Source organism: Juglans regia, chromosome 16 (genome assembly GCF_001411555.2).
Source record: "Juglans regia cultivar Chandler chromosome 16, Walnut 2.0, whole genome shotgun sequence".
Lineage (NCBI taxonomy): Eukaryota > Viridiplantae > Streptophyta > Magnoliopsida > Fagales > Juglandaceae > Juglans > Juglans regia.
The window spans coordinates 27,170,950-27,192,620 of NC_049916.1; the positions used below are offsets into that span (position 1 = coordinate 27,170,950).

At 35.3% G+C, this 21,671-nt stretch overlaps 1 protein-coding gene across 8 annotated transcripts; it reads left to right on the forward strand.

Annotated features, from left to right (window-relative positions):
* Nucleotides 1–701: 701 nt before the first annotated feature.
* LOC108995741 (MADS-box protein JOINTLESS-like) lies at nt 702–21,538 on the forward strand. 8 transcript variants are annotated; one of them, XM_035686478.1, is made up of 9 exons: nt 702–1,033; nt 1,768–1,972; nt 18,313–18,397; nt 19,199–19,260; nt 19,350–19,449; nt 19,561–19,602; nt 20,261–20,299; nt 20,374–20,507; nt 21,112–21,538. In XM_035686478.1, the coding sequence occupies exons 2-9, from the start codon at nt 1,791–1,793 to the stop codon at nt 21,128–21,130; spliced, it is 663 nt and encodes a 220-aa protein (XP_035542371.1). In that variant the 5' UTR covers nt 702–1,033; nt 1,768–1,790; the 3' UTR covers nt 21,131–21,538. The 8 variants fall into 8 exon arrangements, with proteins under 8 accessions (XP_035542371.1, XP_018826906.1, XP_018826905.1 ...); XM_018971361.2 differs by having other exon boundaries at nt 776–1,033; nt 20,371–20,507; nt 21,112–21,533; XM_018971360.2 differs by lacking the exon at nt 702–1,033 and adding an exon at nt 1,041–1,157 and having other exon boundaries at nt 20,371–20,507; nt 21,112–21,533.
* The last annotated feature ends 133 nt before the right edge of the window (nt 21,539–21,671 follow it).

Consider the following 21,671-nt stretch of genomic DNA (forward strand, 5'->3'; position numbering starts at 1 on the left):
CGCGAAAAATGTTAATATTAATATAAATAATTAAACTTATCTACTTGTACGAGCTTAAACAATAACTCAACCATAAATACTTGCGTTCTTTTAACTTAATTAATATGGTCCCAAGCCTGATGTTAGGTGTCTAGTTGGGTCAAATATAAAAATTAGTTGAACTATTATTTAAATTACAGTTAACGTTTTCAAATAACTTGTAATTTTTTAAAGAAAAAAAGAAAGAAAGAAAGAAGCAAAGGCCCGAGGAAGATTTCAAATCGTCCGAAAACGATAACCTCGTAATATTGGCAAGAAAAGTCGCCGAATGGCGTAGGCCCTACTTCAAGTAGTCTACTATTTAATATTTTTGAAATGGAGAAAATTTAATATTTTTGGTTTTTTTGCATTAATTTCAAAAGAGAGAACATTTTTTTTAACGTTAAAGAAAAGATTAAAAAAAAAAAAAGAGGGAAATATTTATTTATTAGTTTTTTTCATAACTTCCAGATGGGGAGTGTGGTGGGAGACACGACGGGTACGAGGGTACAAACATGTCATGATTTCTGTCAGCAATGAGGCCTGGCTATTTGTACGAAAAGCAAACAATCACCATATAAAATAAGAATAATCCCATTAAAAAAAAAAAAAAAAGTCATTTTCATATTTTCACTCACTATTTCATGACTTTATATAATGATAATCAACGACTATGGATGCTCTCCTCATCCCTTTCACTTTTTTTCATCGCCATTAATACGAAGAATACGAATGGAGCTCCTCCTCCAAAAGATGAGAAACCCCCCGGCCTCTGTTTGGCCACATAAAGGATACTTTACTGTTTTTGATCTCAGGACACATTTAGGATGAGGGGTTGGTCCCGGAAAACAAAAACAGAAAGAAAGAGAAAGAAAGAAAGAGAGAGAAAATGGGTTTAATCTTGTTCTCATTCTCACACACATCCTCTCTCAACCATTGGTGGCAATAACCCATTGGTGGCATCTTGTATCTGATACTGCTGTCAACAGCTCTACAAACGACAACGACCTTGAAAGTAAGAAAGCAAAGGATCGAAGATAAGTGAAACGATTAGATATATGACACCAGTTGATCTCTACTATATCTTCCACCACTATCCTCTTTGCAATTTGTGAACTCAATGAGCTTGGTTTCCTAGGGTTAGTTGATATCCTTCTTCTTCACCGGCCCCCACAGTATTGCTGTAAATTATTAGGGTTGGTTTCAGATTTATGGTTACATTTGCCAAAGTTCCGCTCTTTGTCCCCCTCTCTTTTGCAAAACCCATGTTTCCCTACATACCAATCTCTCCCTTTCTCTCTCTCTCTCTACGTTTTCCATTTAAGGAAATTCTTTCTTACTAGAAGACTTGTGGGGGATCTGCAGGATTAATCGACTTTTTGTGTGAAGGGTGCTTGGATTTTGTTATTTCCCTTCTTAATTTTTTGGGATTGAAAGTCAAGTTTGATTCTTTATGATTATAATCTGTGTGTGGAAAAAAAACTGGTTATTTCTTGCTTCTTCTCCTTCTTCTTTTATGATTCACATTCCAGATCCTCGATTACTTTATGAAAGAAAATTACCCCTCTTCGGTGCAAGTAGAGTTTTGATCTCCCCTATACCATCTGATTCAAACCTATGAGACTTGATCTCTTTCGTATTTTTCTATACGTATCATTTTGTGTGTCTCTCTTAAAAATTTTCCATTTAAAAGCGACCTCTTTCCTGAATACTAGTTTGGACTAACAATTTGATTGGTATGCTGTTTAGGGTCGGATGATTTTTCCGGGAAAATGACGAGAAAGAAAATTCAGATAAAGAGGATCGATAACACGACGGCCAGGCAGGTGACTTTCTCTAAGAGGAGGAGGGGCCTGTTTAAGAAGGCTCTGGAGCTCTCAACTCTCTGCGATGCTGAAATAGCACTCATAGTCTTTTCTTCTACTGGAAAACTCTTCGACTACGCCAGCTCAAGGTTTCTTTCTATCTCAGCAACCTTTCTACTTATAGAAAAGGCAATATAGTTTCTTCTTATAGCAAAATAACCGTTTACACGTTTAGATCGTCTCATTCATGATTTTTCCAGTGCTTTTATCACTTCTGAAAAGCCACGAAAGATCCCTTGACCAAGCAACAGGATTAAACTAACTAGACGAATGCCTGAAAAAATGCTGTATATATATATATGAAACAAATGCCTGAAAAAATGCTGTATATATATATATATATGCTCTATGTAATTAGCTTTCTGCACTAGGAGACTATATATATAAATGAAACATCAAATAAAGAGAAAAAAGTACTACAGAATCTTACGGTTTCTGCAAATTACATAGAGCCCAGTTTCCATGCGAGATAGAAAGAGAGAGACGCTAATGCCACCCATAAGGGTTTGACGTGTGTTGCTGCTACTTATTCTGTAGTTAGCTAGCTAGAAGCCAACTAATTTTTTTTTTTTTTTTCCTGTGATATTGCTAATTATTGCCTACTAACTTATATAAATTAATACTTGATTTTCCCCATGCATGTTTAGTGTAGCATTAGATTACTGTAAAACTTCAGTAGACGTTTCAAGTTTTTCTTTAATGAATCACATCACAAGTATTTGACATTTGGCTTTTTGTATTTCCTCCTAATTCAATACACTTTTGTTGTCCTAGCTACTAATATGTTGACAGCATTTCTATACGAATGTCTTCATAAAATATAGGGTATCTATATATATCCAAATGAATGATATCATGATATATTTTGGGATTAGAATATTTGGTTTAGATCAGTTGGCATTAATTGACACCAATGTTCCGGGCTATTCACAAAGAAAACCCGATCCCTAGCTATATATATAGGCATTGCAAACAGAAGTGATGTGATGATTTCATGAATTCTACAAAGCAACAAGTCCAACCTCATCATATTGATCTAATTATCGCTTTTGGTAAAGAATTATTCAGAAAGCAATCTGCAAACGAAATGCAAGTGCAAAGTACGTACTTTTTAAACAGAAAGGGATTTTTAATTATCTTTATAATGAAGCCAAGTCATGTTGCATGTCTTGTTGACATCCTCAATTAATGCATGTCCTATATATATATTTAATAGCAACTCATGGCTTTTTGTTTAGGTTTGAACCTTCTTAATAATTAGTGCTTTTCCTATGTTTTATATATATAGTCATATGCACATGTTAACATTATCATGAATTAGTTGAGAATTATTCACTAATGCATGCAAAAATCGAGTACTTCCAAGCTATGAGCTTGCATATATAGTCTCCTAGTGCAGAAAGCTAATCTCCCTTGCAATTCGTAGTACTACTACTTTTTTTCGTTGTCATATATTAATTACTCATGATGCATGCTTGGTAATTCCCAAACTGTTCTGTGCTACCTAGCTATATTAGTAGTGCTTTCCGATATATATATCTACCGAGTCATGATCATCATTGAATGAAAAATCCAACTCCATTTGAAGCCCATGATCATGAGTACCATATCTAAAGAAACATACCTATCAAAAAGACATATCTGAAGAAACATAACCTTCTTTAGTTACAATGGAATCAAACAGCATTTCATGCCCACATGCAACCGTAAACGTCCTCCAACTGAAGGCTCTATATGACCAAATACGATCACTAGGAATTTTACTAATTAGGAGTGTTAAAACTGTACTTATAGATAGTCCATAAGTTATGTACTCTAGCACATTGGTTTTCCCTTTTCTAAGTGGAACTTAGTTTTATTATGCTTTTAAAAGGTTTTGTAAAAGTATTGACTATTTTAGACTAAGCGTAGACCGATATGGCTGTTGTTTTCTTTGGATCCTTAATAACTGGTTTCATACGAGGATATTATTGTTCTATTATGATTTTAAAAAGTTTTATAAAAACATTGACCATTTTAGACCAAGCTAGCATAGATATGGCTAATGTTTTCTTTGGATCCTTAATAATTGGTTTCCTATGAGGATATTATTAAAACTCATAATTGAATACTAATATATATAAGGTGATTAGGGCTGTCGAAAGAAAAAGAGCTAATATCATCATGCCAGTGTAGACCACTTTGGATGTTGAATTTTGAAGCATGATAGACTGTTTCGATCTTAAAAGTACTAAAGTACCACCGATAAAAGAGTACTAAGTACGACATTGGTTCCATAATAGTTCTAATGAGCTCCAATTGCAACCTTGAGCACTAGTCCTATTAAAGTATAAGCACGTGTGTGGATATCACTTTCTTTGGGTTGTTAACATTATGGCAAATGAGAGATATAACAATAATTTTTTTTCCCTTTTTTAGGTAAGACTATGTATATATAACAAAGTTTCCATTAATTAACAGCCAATGTATGCAATAGATCCTTCTGCTTACTCTCTTTTTCAAACTTGATCAAGAGAAGAAAACTACTTCTAATACCCTGAATTTAGTACAAAATAATAGTGAGTGAAATCTCTTATATACTGTTTAAGAGGGATAAGTTTTTACAGTTTATAATTACTCCAGTGGTCTACAATTATAACCTTAACTAATCTTTTTAAAGTATAATACTAGCTAGATTTGGCTTGGACTTTTCTTGAGTCCTTACAAATGGTATTAGAGACAAATTTCATCTAGAAATATGAGATTTGAGCTATGCTACCTACAATGGAATGATCTAATTAAGAACAATGTTAAGGATTTAGAGGAATTATAAATCCTGAATTCAATGTGAAATGATGGTGAATGAGATCTCACATAATATAAGAAAGAGAAGTTATTAAGTTTTATAATGATTACAGTGGGTTTTAATTGTAATCTTAACTACTCATTTTGGAGTACAAGTCCTGATAGGAATTAGGCTTCCTGGCGTTGTAATATTACTACTCACTTCTTATTAAAATCTGGTGGTCTTTTCTTCTTTGCTAGGTAAAAGAACAATTTTTAACTTTCTCATTTTAAAAGTGTAGATAGTTCTATGCACATCATAGATAGCATGCCCATCATATTGCCAAGGTCTTCCTCAAAGCATATGGCATACATTCACACGAATTGCATCATACCAATCTAGCTTGTTCGTAGTAATATTTGCAAAAAAATAAAAAATGAAACTAGGCAGCTTGGTAACCTTTACCTCATTATAATCTTAAGAGCCATACAATCCAATATGTCTTAATTGAGCTTGTTCACTATATTTTTTTAGAAATAACATTTTCACGATTACCACAACCAATCACATTAATGTCATGCATGATCTCATCGTTACATTTGCATCAAGGAGCAAGGATAGGGTTACTACTTTAACACAACTAACTAGCATTAAAGATTAATTCTTTTACTTTAGTTCAAACATATCATGTACTGATAATCAACAGTTTAAAAGTACTCATGAAAAATTTATTTTTCTAGTAATAATTGTGTTAAAGTTGTGATATGCTGTAACAATTTTCTTGCATCAAGTCTCTAATACACAAATCCAATTGCATATATAAGAATTAACTTTTTTTTTTGTTGCATAGGCGTGTGGTTCTTGTATATGTCCCTGTACTTGGCTTCGCCTAATTTTTATAAAATTCCTATTTACTGATAAAAAAAATATATAAGAATGAACTTTTGGATCACTATGCTTTCACTTTTACAGACTCACTCACAGTACTAAAGCAATTTAGCTCGTAGACACATTGTAATGATAGCAATGTAGAGCTAGAGAGACGTAGCTCTGATATATGTCAAGTAATATTGGGAGGTTTTAGGATTGATGAATCTTTTAAGAAAACTAATAAATTTTGCCTTAATGCATTGATTAATGATTCACACACGAATACCAGGACGAAAGCAAACTTCTCAATTTTTCTTCTAGGATTTTGTTCTTGATGATTATGATCTTTATATCTATGTGTATTAATTGTCTGTGTTTGGTCAATAGAGTGAGTACTAGGGTAGATATTCTATTTGTTCTTCGTCGCTTTGGGTTGTGGGGCTTACATCCTGTAGCCCCAGTGGGAGTAGCGACTGGCTGATGAAATGTTGAGACAACCGGACATGTGAAAGATCAAATCTCATTGAGAAGACTGGAAGTAGCAAGCTGCTGCCAATGAGTCGAAATAACATGATTGGGATTCATTCTCTAAGAAATGATGCTTAACCGATGTTTGATTTTAAATCATAATAATTTGATCACTTGCACTATAGTACTGAAAATAAGGCCCCGTTTGGGCGCAACATAACATATCTCAAGTATTCTCAGATATTTCCTTTCCAAACATCCCTCAAATACAAAATATTTTTCAATTTCAAATCTTTAACTTTTTTTTATCTAATTAGTGACTAATCATTACAATTTTTCTAAACTCCCAAACAAAACTTAAATTTTTAAAAAATAATAATATTTACACAAAATTTTAACCTTATAATATTTTTATTCAATTTTTTCTTTCTTATTTTTCAAAACCTAATAAAACATGTTAACCCAAACTATTTCATTACTATTTATAGATATACTGAGATATTCTAAATATCTAAACAGACCCTAAATGTTATAGCTTAGTCAACTAATTCATGAATTCCTAACAACTCGACAAGTATCAGTGTCAATTTCACTTATGGCAATTCATTTTTATTTTTTATCGGTAAACAAAATCTCACTTTTGGCACTTCTAAATCAATATATCTCCTGTCCATCATAAAAATATTAATTATATATCTATTATAATTATGCTAATGGCACTTCTAAACTTATCTTTTAATTTTGTTGTTAGAAATGGTAGCTTCATTTTAAAAGAATTCTCAGTTTAGGTAAGGTATAGAATTAAAATATCAATAGAAAGTATAGATCAATAAGCAGGAGGCAAGTCAACAATTTTGTATGGATTTATGATGCACTCTCACGGAACACTGTCATCACAAGCTTTATATATTAAGTTTTGTCTCTAATTTTGGTGAAAATTATTCCAATAAAACCATTTAATGAATTTTCTCCTTCCCTATATATTGAATGAGTGCTAGAATGTACTTAATTGGATTCCTTAAGATAACTCGTTAGCATATATATATATATGTTTTTTTGTTTATAGGTAAACGATTATATTATATTAATATGAATAGGCAAAGCTCGAGTACACAGGTGGTGTACAAGAGATTACACCTATTTAGGGGGAAGAAATAGAAATAAGAAAACTATGAAAATTGAGGCCATTGAAATCTACAGTTTTGACCCAAAGAAAGAGAATTCTAATAAAAAACAATCTAATCTCCTCCAAAGAGCACTCTCTGTCTTCGAACGTCCGATCATTTCGTTCCTGCCAAATACACCATAGAATACAGATAGAGATCATCTTCCACACAACTGAGATTCGTGGAATACCATTGAGGTATGGCCAACAAGCTAGAAGTTCAACTACTGTAGCAAGCATAACCCAGGCTAGCTCTACTTGTCGGAATACATTGGCCCATAATACTCTAGCGATCTTGTAGTGTAGTAGAAGATGGTCCACAGTCTCACCACTTTGCTTACATATACAACATCATTCCACAACTATCATCTTGCGCTCCCGTAAGTTATCAATCATCAAAAACTTTTCCAAAGACGTTGTCCATGCAAAAAATGCCACTCTAGGAGGGGCATTTTCTCTCCAAATCCTTCTTCATGAAAAGAGATTATTCTACGGTTGTGTGAGGGCTTTATAGAAATAGCAAAATGAAAAAAAATACGTTTTCTAACAGGTATCCACCACAAAGTATCAGCTCCTTGATTGCTAGGTCTCATAGAATATAAGAGTTGGAAAAATTCTACAAAATTGTTGACTTCCCAATCTTGGGTTGCCCTAGTGAAGCTCATATTCTATTGTAGTAAATCATCATCCCTCTCTATAAGGTCGCCATTGAAGCTTCTTTCTCACGTGCAAGTATGAATACTGTGGGGAATAAGTCCCTAAGAGTTCGAGCCTTCTCCCATCACAATTCTAGTAGGCTGGACAAAAACTCCCCACCCTCATCTAATGTGCTTCCATAGACCCACGCCATAAATTCCACTTACCTCTTTAGTACCCCCCCCAAAACAAGGCTCCATATTTATAATCAATCATTGACTTCCATAAAGCTTTATGTTCCATATTATAATGCCAAAGTCATTTCCCAAGTAAAGCCTAGTTGAACACCCTCAAATTTCTGATTCACAAGCCACCAGAAGAGATCGTGGAACATATTTTGTCCCACATGACCAAATGGAATTTAAATTCATCCCCAAGTTCGCTCTAAAGGAAATCACAATACAATTTCTCAATACGTGTTGCCACACTCATAGGGATTGGGAACAAGGATAAAAGATATAGGTAGGTTGGAAAGAGTGCTTTTGATTAATGTAATCCTACTACCTTTCGACTGTCAATACAACCACTTCCAACCTGACAATCTTCGTTTAATTTTCTCAATTACTGTATCCCAAATAGTTTTAGCCCTGGAGGCAGCCCCCAAGGAAGGCCAAGGTAATTCATAGGGAAATAAGAGACCTTACAACCAAGAGTGTTAGTCAGCAGTTGGATGTTACGAACGTTGCCAATAGGAACCAACTCTGATTTGGATAAATTCACTTTTAACCCGAAGACAGCCTCAAAACAAAGTAGAAATGCCCTTAATGCCTGAATTTGGCTTAATTTTGTCTCACAAAAAATAAGGGTATTGTCTGCAAACAACAAGTGGGAAAAGTTAATAGTACCTCTATGTATGTCACCAACCGAGAAACTTGTCAGAAACTCGTTATTAACCATCGCTGAGATCATTATACTAAATGCCTCCATGACTATGACAAAGAGAAGTGGAGATAGAGGATCCCTTTGTCTCAAGCCTCGGGAGCTGTTAAAAAAATCCACTAGGCAGCCTTTCACCAAAACTGAGAAGTGCGTCATCGATATGCATCACCTCTCCCCAAAACCACATCGCCCAAGCAAGTATAACAAAAAATCTCAATTGACATGATCGTAGGCCTTCTCCATATCTAACTTGCACACAAGACCTAGATTGTTTGATTTGAATCTACTATCTAAGCATTCATTGGCAATGAGTACTAAGTCTAGTATATGTCTTCCCCATATGAATGCGTTTTGGGATTTCGTAATGATTTGTTCCAAAATTCCTCCCAATCGATTTGCAAGCATCTTGGAAATGATCTTATACATCTCTTTCACAGGGCTAATGGGCAGGTAATCCTTAACCTCCGATGCCCCAATTTTCTTGGGAATAAGAGCAATAAAAGTGGCGTTGAGACTTTCTTCAAAATTTTCAACTGAGAAAAATTCATGAAATATCTTCATTAAGTCCTCCTTCACCACTTCCTAGCTTTCAAGCAAGCTTGGAAGTTGGAAGAAACCCATAGAAAGTCCATCCAGCTCAGGTGTTTTGTCTTTAACCATCTTCCTTACCACTTCATGGACCTTAGCCTCCTCAAACAGCCTCTCCAGCCAAATGACATTTTGCTGTTCAATGGACTCAAATGGTAGCCCATCAATCTTCAGCCTCCACCCCTCTGATTCGGTAAGTAACTACTCAAAATAACCAACCACATGTTCTTGGATCAGGGATCTTCATGCAAACAATTCCGTTAATATTCATCATTTCAATGACATTAGTTCTCTTATGGGAATTTTTCACTCTATGAAAAACCTTTGTGCTGCGATCACCCTCTTTCATCCACAAAGCCCGAGATTTTTGTCATCAAGAAATCTCCTCCAATAGGGTAACCCTCTCTAGTTCCAAGACTAGTTCTGTTCTCTGAGACAGTTCCTCTGGTGAAAGGGCCCGTCCCTGCTGTGCTGTCTCTACCTCATGAAGCTCCTCCAATAATGACTTTTCCAGTTGCCTATATCACCAAAAGACTGCCCATTCCAAAACTTTAAATCTTTTTTTAAGGCTTTCAATTTACTTGCCAGAATGAAGCTAGGGGTACCTTGGATTTGATAGGAAGACCATCATTGCCTAACTCGTTCTACAAATTCATCAGTTTTTAGCCATATATTCTCAAATTTAAAGTATCTCCTTCTTGAATTCTTCCACAATCCAACAAAATAGAGAAGTGATTAGAACAAAGGCGAGACAATTTTTTTTGACATACCTCCGGGTTATGAGATTTCCACTCTTGGGAAACTAGAAATTTGTTCAATCTAGACCATGTCTGATTATTTGACCATGTGAATGCACCACCTATGAGAGGAAGGTCCACCAAACCCAATTCAAAAATACAATCGGAGAAATTCGACATTGCTGGCCGCAACTTGCTATCTCTCAATCTTTCACTTGAGAATCTAACAACATTAAAATCCACACCTATACACCAAGGAAGTTCCCATCAGCTATGTAAACCGGCCACCTCTTTCCATAGAGAATTTCTATTGCTGTCCAAGGTCGGCCCATAAATTCCAGCAAAAGCTGTGTATTCTCCGATATAATCCTCCATTTTTTCCACCACCCTTTTATCCCACATAACTAGGACACCCCCCGACGCCCCTATTGAAGCAAGAAAGACCCAATCAACATATGAACATCTCCATAAGCTTCTGATAATGCTTCTTGAAATATTCTCCCTCTTGGTTTCTTGCAAGCACACAATATTTACCTTCCACTCTCAGAGCAAATTTTTTTATCGACAAGCGCTTATTCTCGTTTAGACTTTATAAGGACATTGTCGACCCCCTCCCTTTAGATCTTTCACGGTTTGAATTGCCCTCATAATTAATAGACCAAGTTAATCTTTTGAGCTTCCTGCTGTTTTTTGAACCAAATTTCTTGATCTGCATATTTCCCACTTCAATGGCAGTTAGCAAAGTCATAAATTGTTCTTTGAAACCTTCACACTCCAGCCCCACACAATGCTGAATCTCCTGCACCTTATTCATAACCTAGTCTGAAACTATATGCTGACATGGTGGTAAAGCCTTCAGCGGTATAGGCTCCCCATCCATCTCATGATCTTCCATTGATGCCCACTGCAATGCCATCAGTGACCCTATCTCCTCCTCAGCAAGAAAAGACCTCTCAGATGGCCCCAAAACCTCTCCCTCGGGGATCTGTAATTAAGAAGCATATTGAGAAGTCACCATCACCCTGTCCTTCTATACTAGCTTTAGTCAATGCTCTCTCTCTCTTCAAATAATATGTAAGATCTAATGCATGCTTCAACTTTCTCAAATCTCAGGAGACACAGGTAGCCTACCCCTTTAATAGGAGAGACTAGTCTGGAATTAAAGAGACATCTGAAATACAAGCTCAAAGTAATCATTTTCTTTTAATATATAATTCAAGCTCTAAGTAGTCCTAGAGCACCTTTATCACCTTTCAAGGGGATAGGAAAAATAAGGTTAAGTTCTGAAAATATGTCTATAAATTACTTATCAAAGTCTTAATTTACTTATCAAAAAGAAAATATGTCTAAATTGGTCTTAATAGCTCAATCCACAAAGACGTGCAAAAGCCTTAATTTATAAATACCCATGGCCACCAGAATTCTTGTGACAGACAAATAGCAGCAAAGTAACAGAATCACACTAGGTTATATAATTTGCATCTCCTTAAAGAACCTCAACCTATGCTAGTAGTCAATCCATCTCCTGTATCAATCGATATTAATAGTTTAAGGGTGCATAGATGCATGTGCCACAAGCAAATTACTAATTTAGGCTTCAAATCTCAATTGAGTAATGATGGCATGCAGACAAATATAACATATACATCAATACTAAATATATAAATCTATGATCTTCAGCCATTGTTCCGATTTCTTTTTCAGATAGGATAAACTTGAACACACATTTCAACTCTCTCTTATCCAAAGAGACACAAATAGGAAAAACTCAAACTACAACAATTGAAACTTCTTCAGAATTAATTATGATAAATAACGACGACTTCTCCTTCCTAACAAATGAAGGATCCCATTCACAAAATTACATAACCTATCTCCTTTAAAAGAGAGAGCGATTAGCTCTAGTTAATCCCAGAGAACAAACAAGCAATTAGGATCCTAGCTAAAGCCCCAATGCACATTTTGAACTCTCATATTCGAGAAGACAAAACCAAACTACTTACTTTAAAGAAGATATTGGAATAACAAACTCAAATTAATTTTAATTCGTATCCCTCGTATTCCAAGGGGACAGGATTGAAAATTTTCAGGTTGAATAACAATAATGATATCTTATGATAAATTTAATTCCCGAGATGGGTGAATACATGTTATGAATGAAAGTCTACCGAATGAAAATTTTACTAACAATCTACTAACTGTGCCAAATTCAGTTTTGATAAATATTTGAATCGATAATCAAGTTAACATTCAATGTTTCATCTGCATGTCAAGTATGATCAAACATAAGCATAATAAGTAAAAGATAATAAAAAATTGGGAAAGTACACTTGCACCCTTGAACTACCAGGGTTTTGCACTTTGTAGCCCAAATTATCAAAACTGACACATTGAACTCTTGAACTATAAAAAACTGTCATTTTGTACTTCAATTCAGTTATGACCGTTGAGATGAATGAAAAATAGTTTATGTGACATACTCATGATGGTTAGATCTTAATGGAGTGTATAAAGTGTCAGATTTTTGTAGTTTGAGGGTGCAATGTGTTAGTTTTGATAATTTGGGGTACAAAGTGTAAAATAGTTGATATAATACAATCTTGACGGTTAGATCCTAATGGAGTGTGTAAAGTGTCAATTTTTTGTAGTTTGATGGTGTAATATGTTAGTTTTGATATTCATAAAAAAAAAAATTTGTTAATTTTGATAACTTGGGATATAAAGTGTAACGCCCTAATGGAAGGTTCAAGCCACATAGCCTATACTCCAAAATGACTAGTCAATGGTATTTTTGGAACCCTATTGAAATACTATAAAGAGCAAGAACTTCTCATTTCCAAGCAATGTGAGGTCCTGTAAACCACATACCCTTATCACTTATTAGAATGGGGTATCACAATCTCCTCCCCTATATTCCCGACTGTTGGAGGAAAAAAACAAATATTCTATTTTAGAGAGAATAGAGGATATACTATTTCTAAAATTTCTCTAACTGAATTACTTCTCAAGTGGCTTGCTTTGTGCCAATGCATACATAAGTATTTATAGGCTTGTAGTTTCATCTAGCATTTACTCTAATACATGAACTTCCCTAGCACACGAATACCCAAATACATGAATATCCCAAATACATGAATTACTTCTTTCAAGATGAACCTTCACTTTAGTTCATGAATCTACCAAAAGACAACTCTATTTATTAAGTTTATTATTCAACACCCGCCTTTAAACTTAATTCTTGGTAACTTCGAGCAACATCTGCAACTTGTTAAAAGTCTCATACTTGAGAGGTTTCGTAAAAATATCTGCAACTTGATCATGGGTCTTCACAAATTTGACTTGTACTTCATTCTTGACAATGCTTTCTTGAAGAAAATGAAATCTTGTGTCAATATGCTTGCTTCTATCATGAAAGACTGGATTTTTCACCAATGCAAGTGCCGACTTGTTATCAACAAAAATCTCTGTAGCTTCCTCTTGTGGCATGAGTAGCTCCTTTAATAACTTTCTCAACCAAATTGCATGACAAACACAAGATGTCGCAGCAACATATTCAGCTTCGCATGTGGAAAGCATCACAATTGGTTGCTTCTTAGAACACCAAGTAAATGCCGTATTTCCCAAGTAAAACACAAAACCGGTAGTGTTCTTCCTGTCATCCAAGTCTCCGGCCCAATCACTATCACTATACTCCACAAGCTTAAATTCATTAGAAAATGAATAAAGAAGACCGTAATCAATAGTACCTTTAAGATAACATAGAATCCTCTTAGCCGCTTTGAAATGCATTGTGCTTGGTGACTCCATATATCGGCTAACAAGTCCAACTCCATAAAGTATATCGGGTCTTGTGCAAGTCAAGTATCTTAAACTTCCAACAAGACTTTTGAATATTGTGGGGTCTACCTTCTCTCCGTCTTCATGCTTGGACAATTTCGCACCATATTCAACTGGGGTGCTCACGAATTGACAATCTTCCATCTTGAATCTTTTGAAAATTTACTTTGCAAAACCTTCTTGAGAGATAAAAATTCCATCCTCCTTTTGTTTGATCTCAATGCCAAGATAATAAGCATGAGACCAATATCGGTCATTTCAAATTCTCTCGTCATAGCTTTCTTAAATTCTCCAAATATGTTTGAATTGCTTCTAGTAAAAATTAAATCATCAACATATATGCAAACAAACAAAATGTCTTTATTTTCACACATCTTAGCATAGAGAGCATATTCATGCGGGCACTCGGTGAATCGATTCTCCTGAAAATATTTGTCAATTCGACTATTCCATGCCTTTGGAGCTTGTTTTAAGTTGTACAAGGCTTTCTTTAACTTCAACACTTTATCTTCTTGTCCTCTGACCACATAACCCATAGGTTGCTTTACATAAACTTCTTCCTCAAGGATTCCATTCAGGAAAGCCGATTTGACATCCATTTGATAAATCCTTCACTTCTTTTGAACTGCAAGAGAAATAATCATCCAGAACATCTCTAATTGTGCAACAGGGGCAAAGACCTCTCCATAATCAATACCAGGATGTTGACTATATCCCTTGGCCACCAATCTCGCATTGAATCTTTCTACTTCTTCCTTGGCATTCTTCTTTACTTTGAAAACCCACTTCACACCAATGGGCTTTTGTCCCTCTGGTAAAGTCGTCAATTCTCAAGTATCATTCTTCTTGATTGATTTGATCTCATCATCCATGGCAATTCTCCACCTTTTCTCTCATACCGCTTCTTCAAAACTTATTGGTTCACAATCAGCAAAGTGACAAAAAAGAGTTAGATCATCATTTAAATTTTCTGTTACCTCATAAAGATCTTGGAGACTTCTCATTCGGGATTGTCTTTCACTAGAACTTCCTTCACAAGAAGATGATAAAGGAGTATTAGGAATTGTTGGTGATTGAGGAGGTGTCATGAGTTCTTGTACATCATTTCTTTGATCTTCATCTTCAGAGAATGGAAAGAAATCATATCTTTAATTTTCTTGATCACTCCAATCCCACGAACCTTCTTCGTCAAATTTCACATCTCTACTAATAATCGTCTTCTTAATGCTTGGATTATAAAGCTTGTAGCCTTTGGATCTTTGATAATAGCCGATGAAGATGTGCTTTTTGCTTTTATCATCGAGCTTGGATCTTTCTTGATCGGGCACATGCACATAGCCAATACTTTCGAAAACTCTCAAATGGGAAACGTTTAGCTTTCTTTCCCTCCATGCTTCTTGGGGAGTTGATTTCTCTACACTTCTTGTAGGACAATAGTTTGATAAGTAAAAAACACAATCAACCGCTTCCGCCCAAAACTCTTTAGGCATCATCTTCGTCTTCAACATGCTTCGAGCCGTATTGAGAATCGTTCTGTTTTTTCTTTCAACCACCCCGTTTTGTTGAGGTGATCTCGGAATCGTCAAAGCCCGAAGAATCCGATGTGCTTCACAAAACTCATTAAATTCATTACATGTAAACTCACCCTCTCCATCTGATCTCAAAGCCTTAATCTCATAGCCACTTTATTTTTCAACAAGTGCTTTGAATTTTTTAAAAGCACCAAACACTTTAGATTTTTCTTTCAAAAAATATACCCATATTTTTCTACTAAAGTCATCAATAAAGAGGAGGACGTATCGATTTTTACCAAATGAAGAAAGCTTAATTGGTCCACAAACATCGGTATGATCAAGTTGGAGCGGCTCACTTGCTCTTGTAAATAATTCTTTTGGAAAGCTCTTCCGGAATTGTTTGCCAATAAGACTCCCTTTGCAAAATTTTGATCAATAGACGACAAACCTTTCATCATCTCCTTTTGAGCCAATAACTTCAATCCACCAAAATTCACATGCCCAAGTCTCAAATGCCAAAGCCAAGACGTATCTTTCACACAAGCTTTGAGGCACTTAGCTACATCAGTTTGAATATCAAGCAAAAACATCATGTTGCTTGTCATGGACACTAGCAATCAAATTCTTTTTCTCATCTCTTAGAAAAAGACTACAATTTTTCATTTCAATCTCATAGTCTTTTTCCAAGAGTTGCCCTAAACTCAAAATATTGTTTTTCATACTTGGAACATAATAAACATTTGACATAAATTGATGACTCCCATTTTTTAACCGAATTAGAATCGTATCTCTCTATTTGATGGGAACTTTTGACAAATCTCCAAAAGTGCCATTCCCACTCACCGATTTGTCAAGTTCCATGAACTTGTTTTTGTCTCCACACATATGATTGCTTGCAGCATTATCAAGATACCACAAATTCGATTTGTTAGTTTCTTCTCATTTGTAGGCTAGTAGCAAAGTGGGCTCCGCTTCCTCATTTTCATTGTGATTTGCCTTCTCTTCAGCATTGCTAGGAGAACTCCAGCACTCCAAAGCATAGTGACCATACTTTTGACAATTGTAGCATTTGATTTTGGACTTGTCATATTGTCTCCCATTTTGTCTTGAGTAATTTCCTCTTCCACGACCTCTTGGGATTGACCTCTCTTTTCATGGTTGGCGTTTTGATTGTTTTGTCCACCTTTTCCTCGTACTCGTACTCTTCTTCCACTTCCTTGTCCACTTCCGCATCCTCTTCCTCGTTGACTTTTATCATGCTCTCATTCCTTCTCTTTTACAGAGAGCTTTGTGGCGAGAACCTGCTCAATAGGTTCTTCCTTCTTCTTCTTGAGTCTCTCTTCATGGGCTTGGAGATATCCCATGAGTTGATCAACCGTCATTGTCTCCAAATCTTTCGACTCTTAGATAGCCACCACAATATAATCGAACTTTGAATGCAACAAGCGAAGAATCTTCTCAACCACCCGGACATTCTCCAACTTTTCTCCATATCTCCTCATTTGATTCACAATGACCAACAATTTTGAAAAATAATCTGCAATCGTCTCAAATTCTTGCATACAAAGGACTTCGAACTCACCTTGTAGCGTTTGGAACTGCACCTTCTTCACTTTATCAACTCCTTGATAAGAGTTTTGTAAGATCTCCCATGCTTGCTTGGAAGTAGTGGCATTGGCCCATTTCTTGAACATTGTTTCATCCAAACATTGATGGATGAGTGTGAGAGCTTGTTGGTCCTTCTTCCCAACCTTTGCAGAGCCTCTTTTTGATTAGGACTCAACAAAACTTCATCTCTAGGCTCCTCATAACCTTTCTCTACGATCTCCCATGCATCTTGAGATCCAAGTAAAACCCTCATTCGAATGTACTAATTCTCATAATTCTCATTTGTCAAATGCGGAAATTGAAACGGAAACGTCGAGTTAGCCATCTTCAGGATCTAGAAAATTGTAGCTCCGATACCAGTTTGTTGGAGGAGAAAAACAAATATTCTATTCTAGAGGGAAGAGATGAGAGACTATTTCTGAAATTTCTCTAACTGAATTACTTCTCAAGTGGCTTGCTTTGTGCCAATGCATGCATGAGTATTTATAGGCTTGTAGATTCATCTAGCATTTACTCTAACACATGAACTTCCCTAGTACACGAATACCCAAGTATATGAATACCCCAAATACATGAATTACTTCTTTCAAGATGAACCTTCACTCTAGTTCATGAATCTACCAAAAGACAACTCTATTTATTAAGTTTATTATTCAACACTGATGTCCTCATCAAACCAGTTTGTCATAGGTGGCACGGCTTAATTCCCACATTTCTAGTTGGGATAGGCTTTGATACCATTTGTAACATCCTAATGGAAGGCCCAAGTCACATGATCTATACTTCAAAAGGACTAGTTAATGATACAATTGGAGCCCCATTGGAACATTATAAAGAGCAAGAACTTCTCATTCCCAAGTAATGTAGGATCTCATGCATACACCACCTACACTTATCACTTATTAGAAAGAGGTATCACATAAAGTGTAAAGCCCTTGGTAGTTTGAGTGTACAAAGTGTATTTATCCCAAAAAACTAATACATGCAGAAGTATTACACAAGATCTTATTGATGAGAAAAATCCAAAAGCTTAGGAAAAACCTTGTAACCCAGTCCAGAGTGAAATGATATCAATGCTCAAAAATAACAAATACAAGAGTTAAAGAACTCGCATACAGACTTATAAACGGACTGACTTCTCATGATCTTCATGTTGTGTCATTCCCACTTTCTTCCCTGATTTGGTCACATGACCCCTGTTCTTTCTTTTTACAAGTACCATGCTTCTGATCAGTCCACAACGTGCTTTTAAGGAAAACAAAGGAAGAAAGAACTGAATATGTTATTCTTTTGCTATTTGAAGTATGCAGCAGGTAATTGAGAGGCATGATCTCCATTCAGGCAGGAATCTTGACAAAACGAACCAACCACAATCTGTGGAGCTGCAGGTGTGATACATATGTTTTAGCTTAGCACGGAGAATAATGCGCCTTTTGATGTTAGCTAGAAGTAGATGACGTTTCATCATGTTCTTAAATTAATGAATAAGTAATTTGAGGTACAAAGATTAATTTCAAGCTTTGTTGACTCACAAGACAGTGAGTCAGTGATACCTCAAAAAAGGAAAAGTAGCTTCCCTTTATTTTTGGTTTTTTATACAATTCCATACGTATCATACCTAGGTTGTTAGCCCACATCTGCATTATATATCTTGTTATTCTAATACTCGATACACTGTAGTAGACCCACATTATCCAACGTCCCCTCTTACAAAATTTTCTATCACAATTAAGATATGGAGCCTCAAAATTTCTTCAAGCGGTTGATTAATTTACACTTCTAACTTGTGGCTATAGCTTATTTCCAATGTTTGTCAATCTTATTTCTCAAATGTTTTTGTATAGGTGTTAATTATGGTCGTAATTCTATCATTATCACAAGGAAGCAATTGCTAGCTCTGGATATATTGTTAATTCATAATCCCTTTGCGAAACTTTAATGTAAATATTTCAGCTTAGGAAAAGCTTGGTGTGTTTTCTGAAACAATTAATATTGGAACAAATTCCTTGTAGCAATCCAGAATGATGACCCTAATATTCACAACATCGTTGAAAATTTAATTTCGTGTCAAAGGAAATGCCTATACGTAATTTGTTAGCAACAATTGCTATATCATAAGTGCTTGCAAACAGATTGTATACTGAAAATCATCAAATCTTCATCAATGGCAATTCTTTGTGCCCTTTTAGCTTGAGAGCACCACCTACACTTTGTTGAGCAAGGAAGTCGTGGAGAAGACTCATGAACTGAGGTATTACAACGACATTGCTATCAACTTGTTAGTATACGTAAATACATGCGCATTCCACAAAAAGTAAAAGAAATTATTACACGTAACAGGAAGATGAAGGGAGAAGAACTCCAAGGATTGAATGTAAATGAGTTGCAGGAATTAGAGCAGCTGCTTGATGCGAGCTTGGGCCGTGTTTTGGAAACAAAGGTTTGTCTCTCTTTCCTGTGATCTCTGTCTTCTGGCATTTATAATATTTGAGCTTTGAAATTTTCTATATATCTTTCTTCATAGTTCATATAATAAAATTTTGTGTTTCAGAATGAAAGATTTTTAAAAGAGATCAGTGCCCTTAAGTGGAAGGTTAGTTGCCAAACTTCAGACTTTTACAAGACAATTCATACTGTTATTACCATTTCAGAAACTACGAAGTACTGTTGTTCTATATGGTTTCAATGAAAAACATCTTCATTCTTTCTTAAGTAATTTTTATGCGCCTAGCTCATAAAAATTACTGAGACAAGTCTGGGATTCGTTAAGCTTTGTCTGCCTTTTGCAAAGGTCTCTGTATGTGCGCTGGCTTGGCTCAAGCATAGAGGAAGACCATGCATTGCTAACACAACACAGTAGAACCTACAAATATATAATCGTATGTTATGTGCCAATTGAGATTCTTTCCAATTGCTTGGCCAAATTGGATGATTTGTAAAAAATGATTGGCACCCAAAATGATGTGTCTATTTCTCTATAGAATTGAGCCATCCAATTAAGTTAGGTGATTGAAGATAATCTGTTTTCATTATTTAAGCAAATGATTATAGTACTATTTCTCGACCTAAATAGAGTCCCACTCCCACCCTCCTCCCCAAAAGTACTAGGGTATCAATATTGTTCTATCATGAACATTAATTGAGTTAGGTAGTTATATGCCAACCTAAAATAAAATACCTTTTGGGGGTTAATATATATATACTAGGATGTCTTAATAATATCTCGTTTATCTTATTCATTTTTAATGCAGAGAGACAAGATGATGGACGAGAACCAGCAACTAAAACAGGTGTCTGATCTTGATTTTCTTTCTTTTCTTTGTTTGGAACTTTCTAAGTTTTATGGAAAATGTCTGTTCAGCAGGTGGAGAATCTGTTGAACGTTGAAGCACATTTACTTGGACAAGGTCAGCCATCTGAGTTAGTCACCAATATTTGTAGCTCAGCTGATCCACCTCATCAGGACCTTCACTCATCCGACACTTCTCTCAGATTGGGGTGAGTTTGCAATATCCCACTGGTATTTTTTCCCCTGGTGTAAGTGAGGTGCTTAAGACTCGTTTGGATGTTGAGATGAGCTGAGAAATTGTGAATAGTAGTGTAATAGTTTGTGAATAGAAGTGAAATGATTTGAGTTAAGATGTTTTTCAGGGGTTTTGAGAAATGAGAGAGAAAAAATTGAATAAAACAATTATAAAGTTAAAATATTATTAGAATATAATTTTTTAATATAATCTTTTGTTTTGATATTTGAAAAAATTGAATTATTTTTAGTGCTTTGTTTTGAAGTTTGGTAAAGTTGTAATAATTAGATGAAAAAGTTAAAAATTTGAAATTGAAAAGTGTTTGTATTTGTGGTGTTTGAATGTTGAGATGAGATCATCTTACAATCTAAACATGGCCTTAGTCTAAAAAAGTAATAAAAAAAAATTTTTACAAATTAATATAACTTGATGTGATATATGAGATTGTAAAACTTATAGGAAGGTAAATATCAAATCAATATATATCACTATAGAGTAATATTGATTTCAACATATCAATAACTTTGGTAAGTGATCAAATGCCTAAGAAGGCGTGCTGCTTTGGATACGTCTTGCAGGTTGCCTTTTCCTGACTGAGTCTGAAAGATATATAGTGGAGATCAAGAGCCCATGGATTAGCATTTTCTCAGTTGAAGAACATGCAAATTAAACATGTCCAAGTAAATATCAAACCCAGCTCACTGTTGTACGTACGTAGTTAAATTCCAGTAAGACCAATTTGTTTCGGCAAAGTTGATTCAGAGAAAGTCAGCAAATGTATATGGTGATCAGCAGTTGATGCTCATTATAATCATGTTATGGACACATTTAAGGGCCAATTTGTTTCATGAATGGAAAATAATGTCGGCGAAAGAATAAAAGCATTAAAACTGTTAATGGAAAATGCATGTACTACGTACCGTTGAGCCTCATCCATTGGCGAGATATGATGTACTACAAGATGCACAGATATATGAAGCTCATGTCATATATGAACTTATTCATATGGTATACATATATATATATATATGTGTGTGTGTGTGTGTGTGTGTGTGTGTGTGTGTGTGTGTGTGTGTGTCATGTGTCTGGGAATCCTTGAAACAATACCTGCATATACGTTTTGACATTTGTGCTTGAG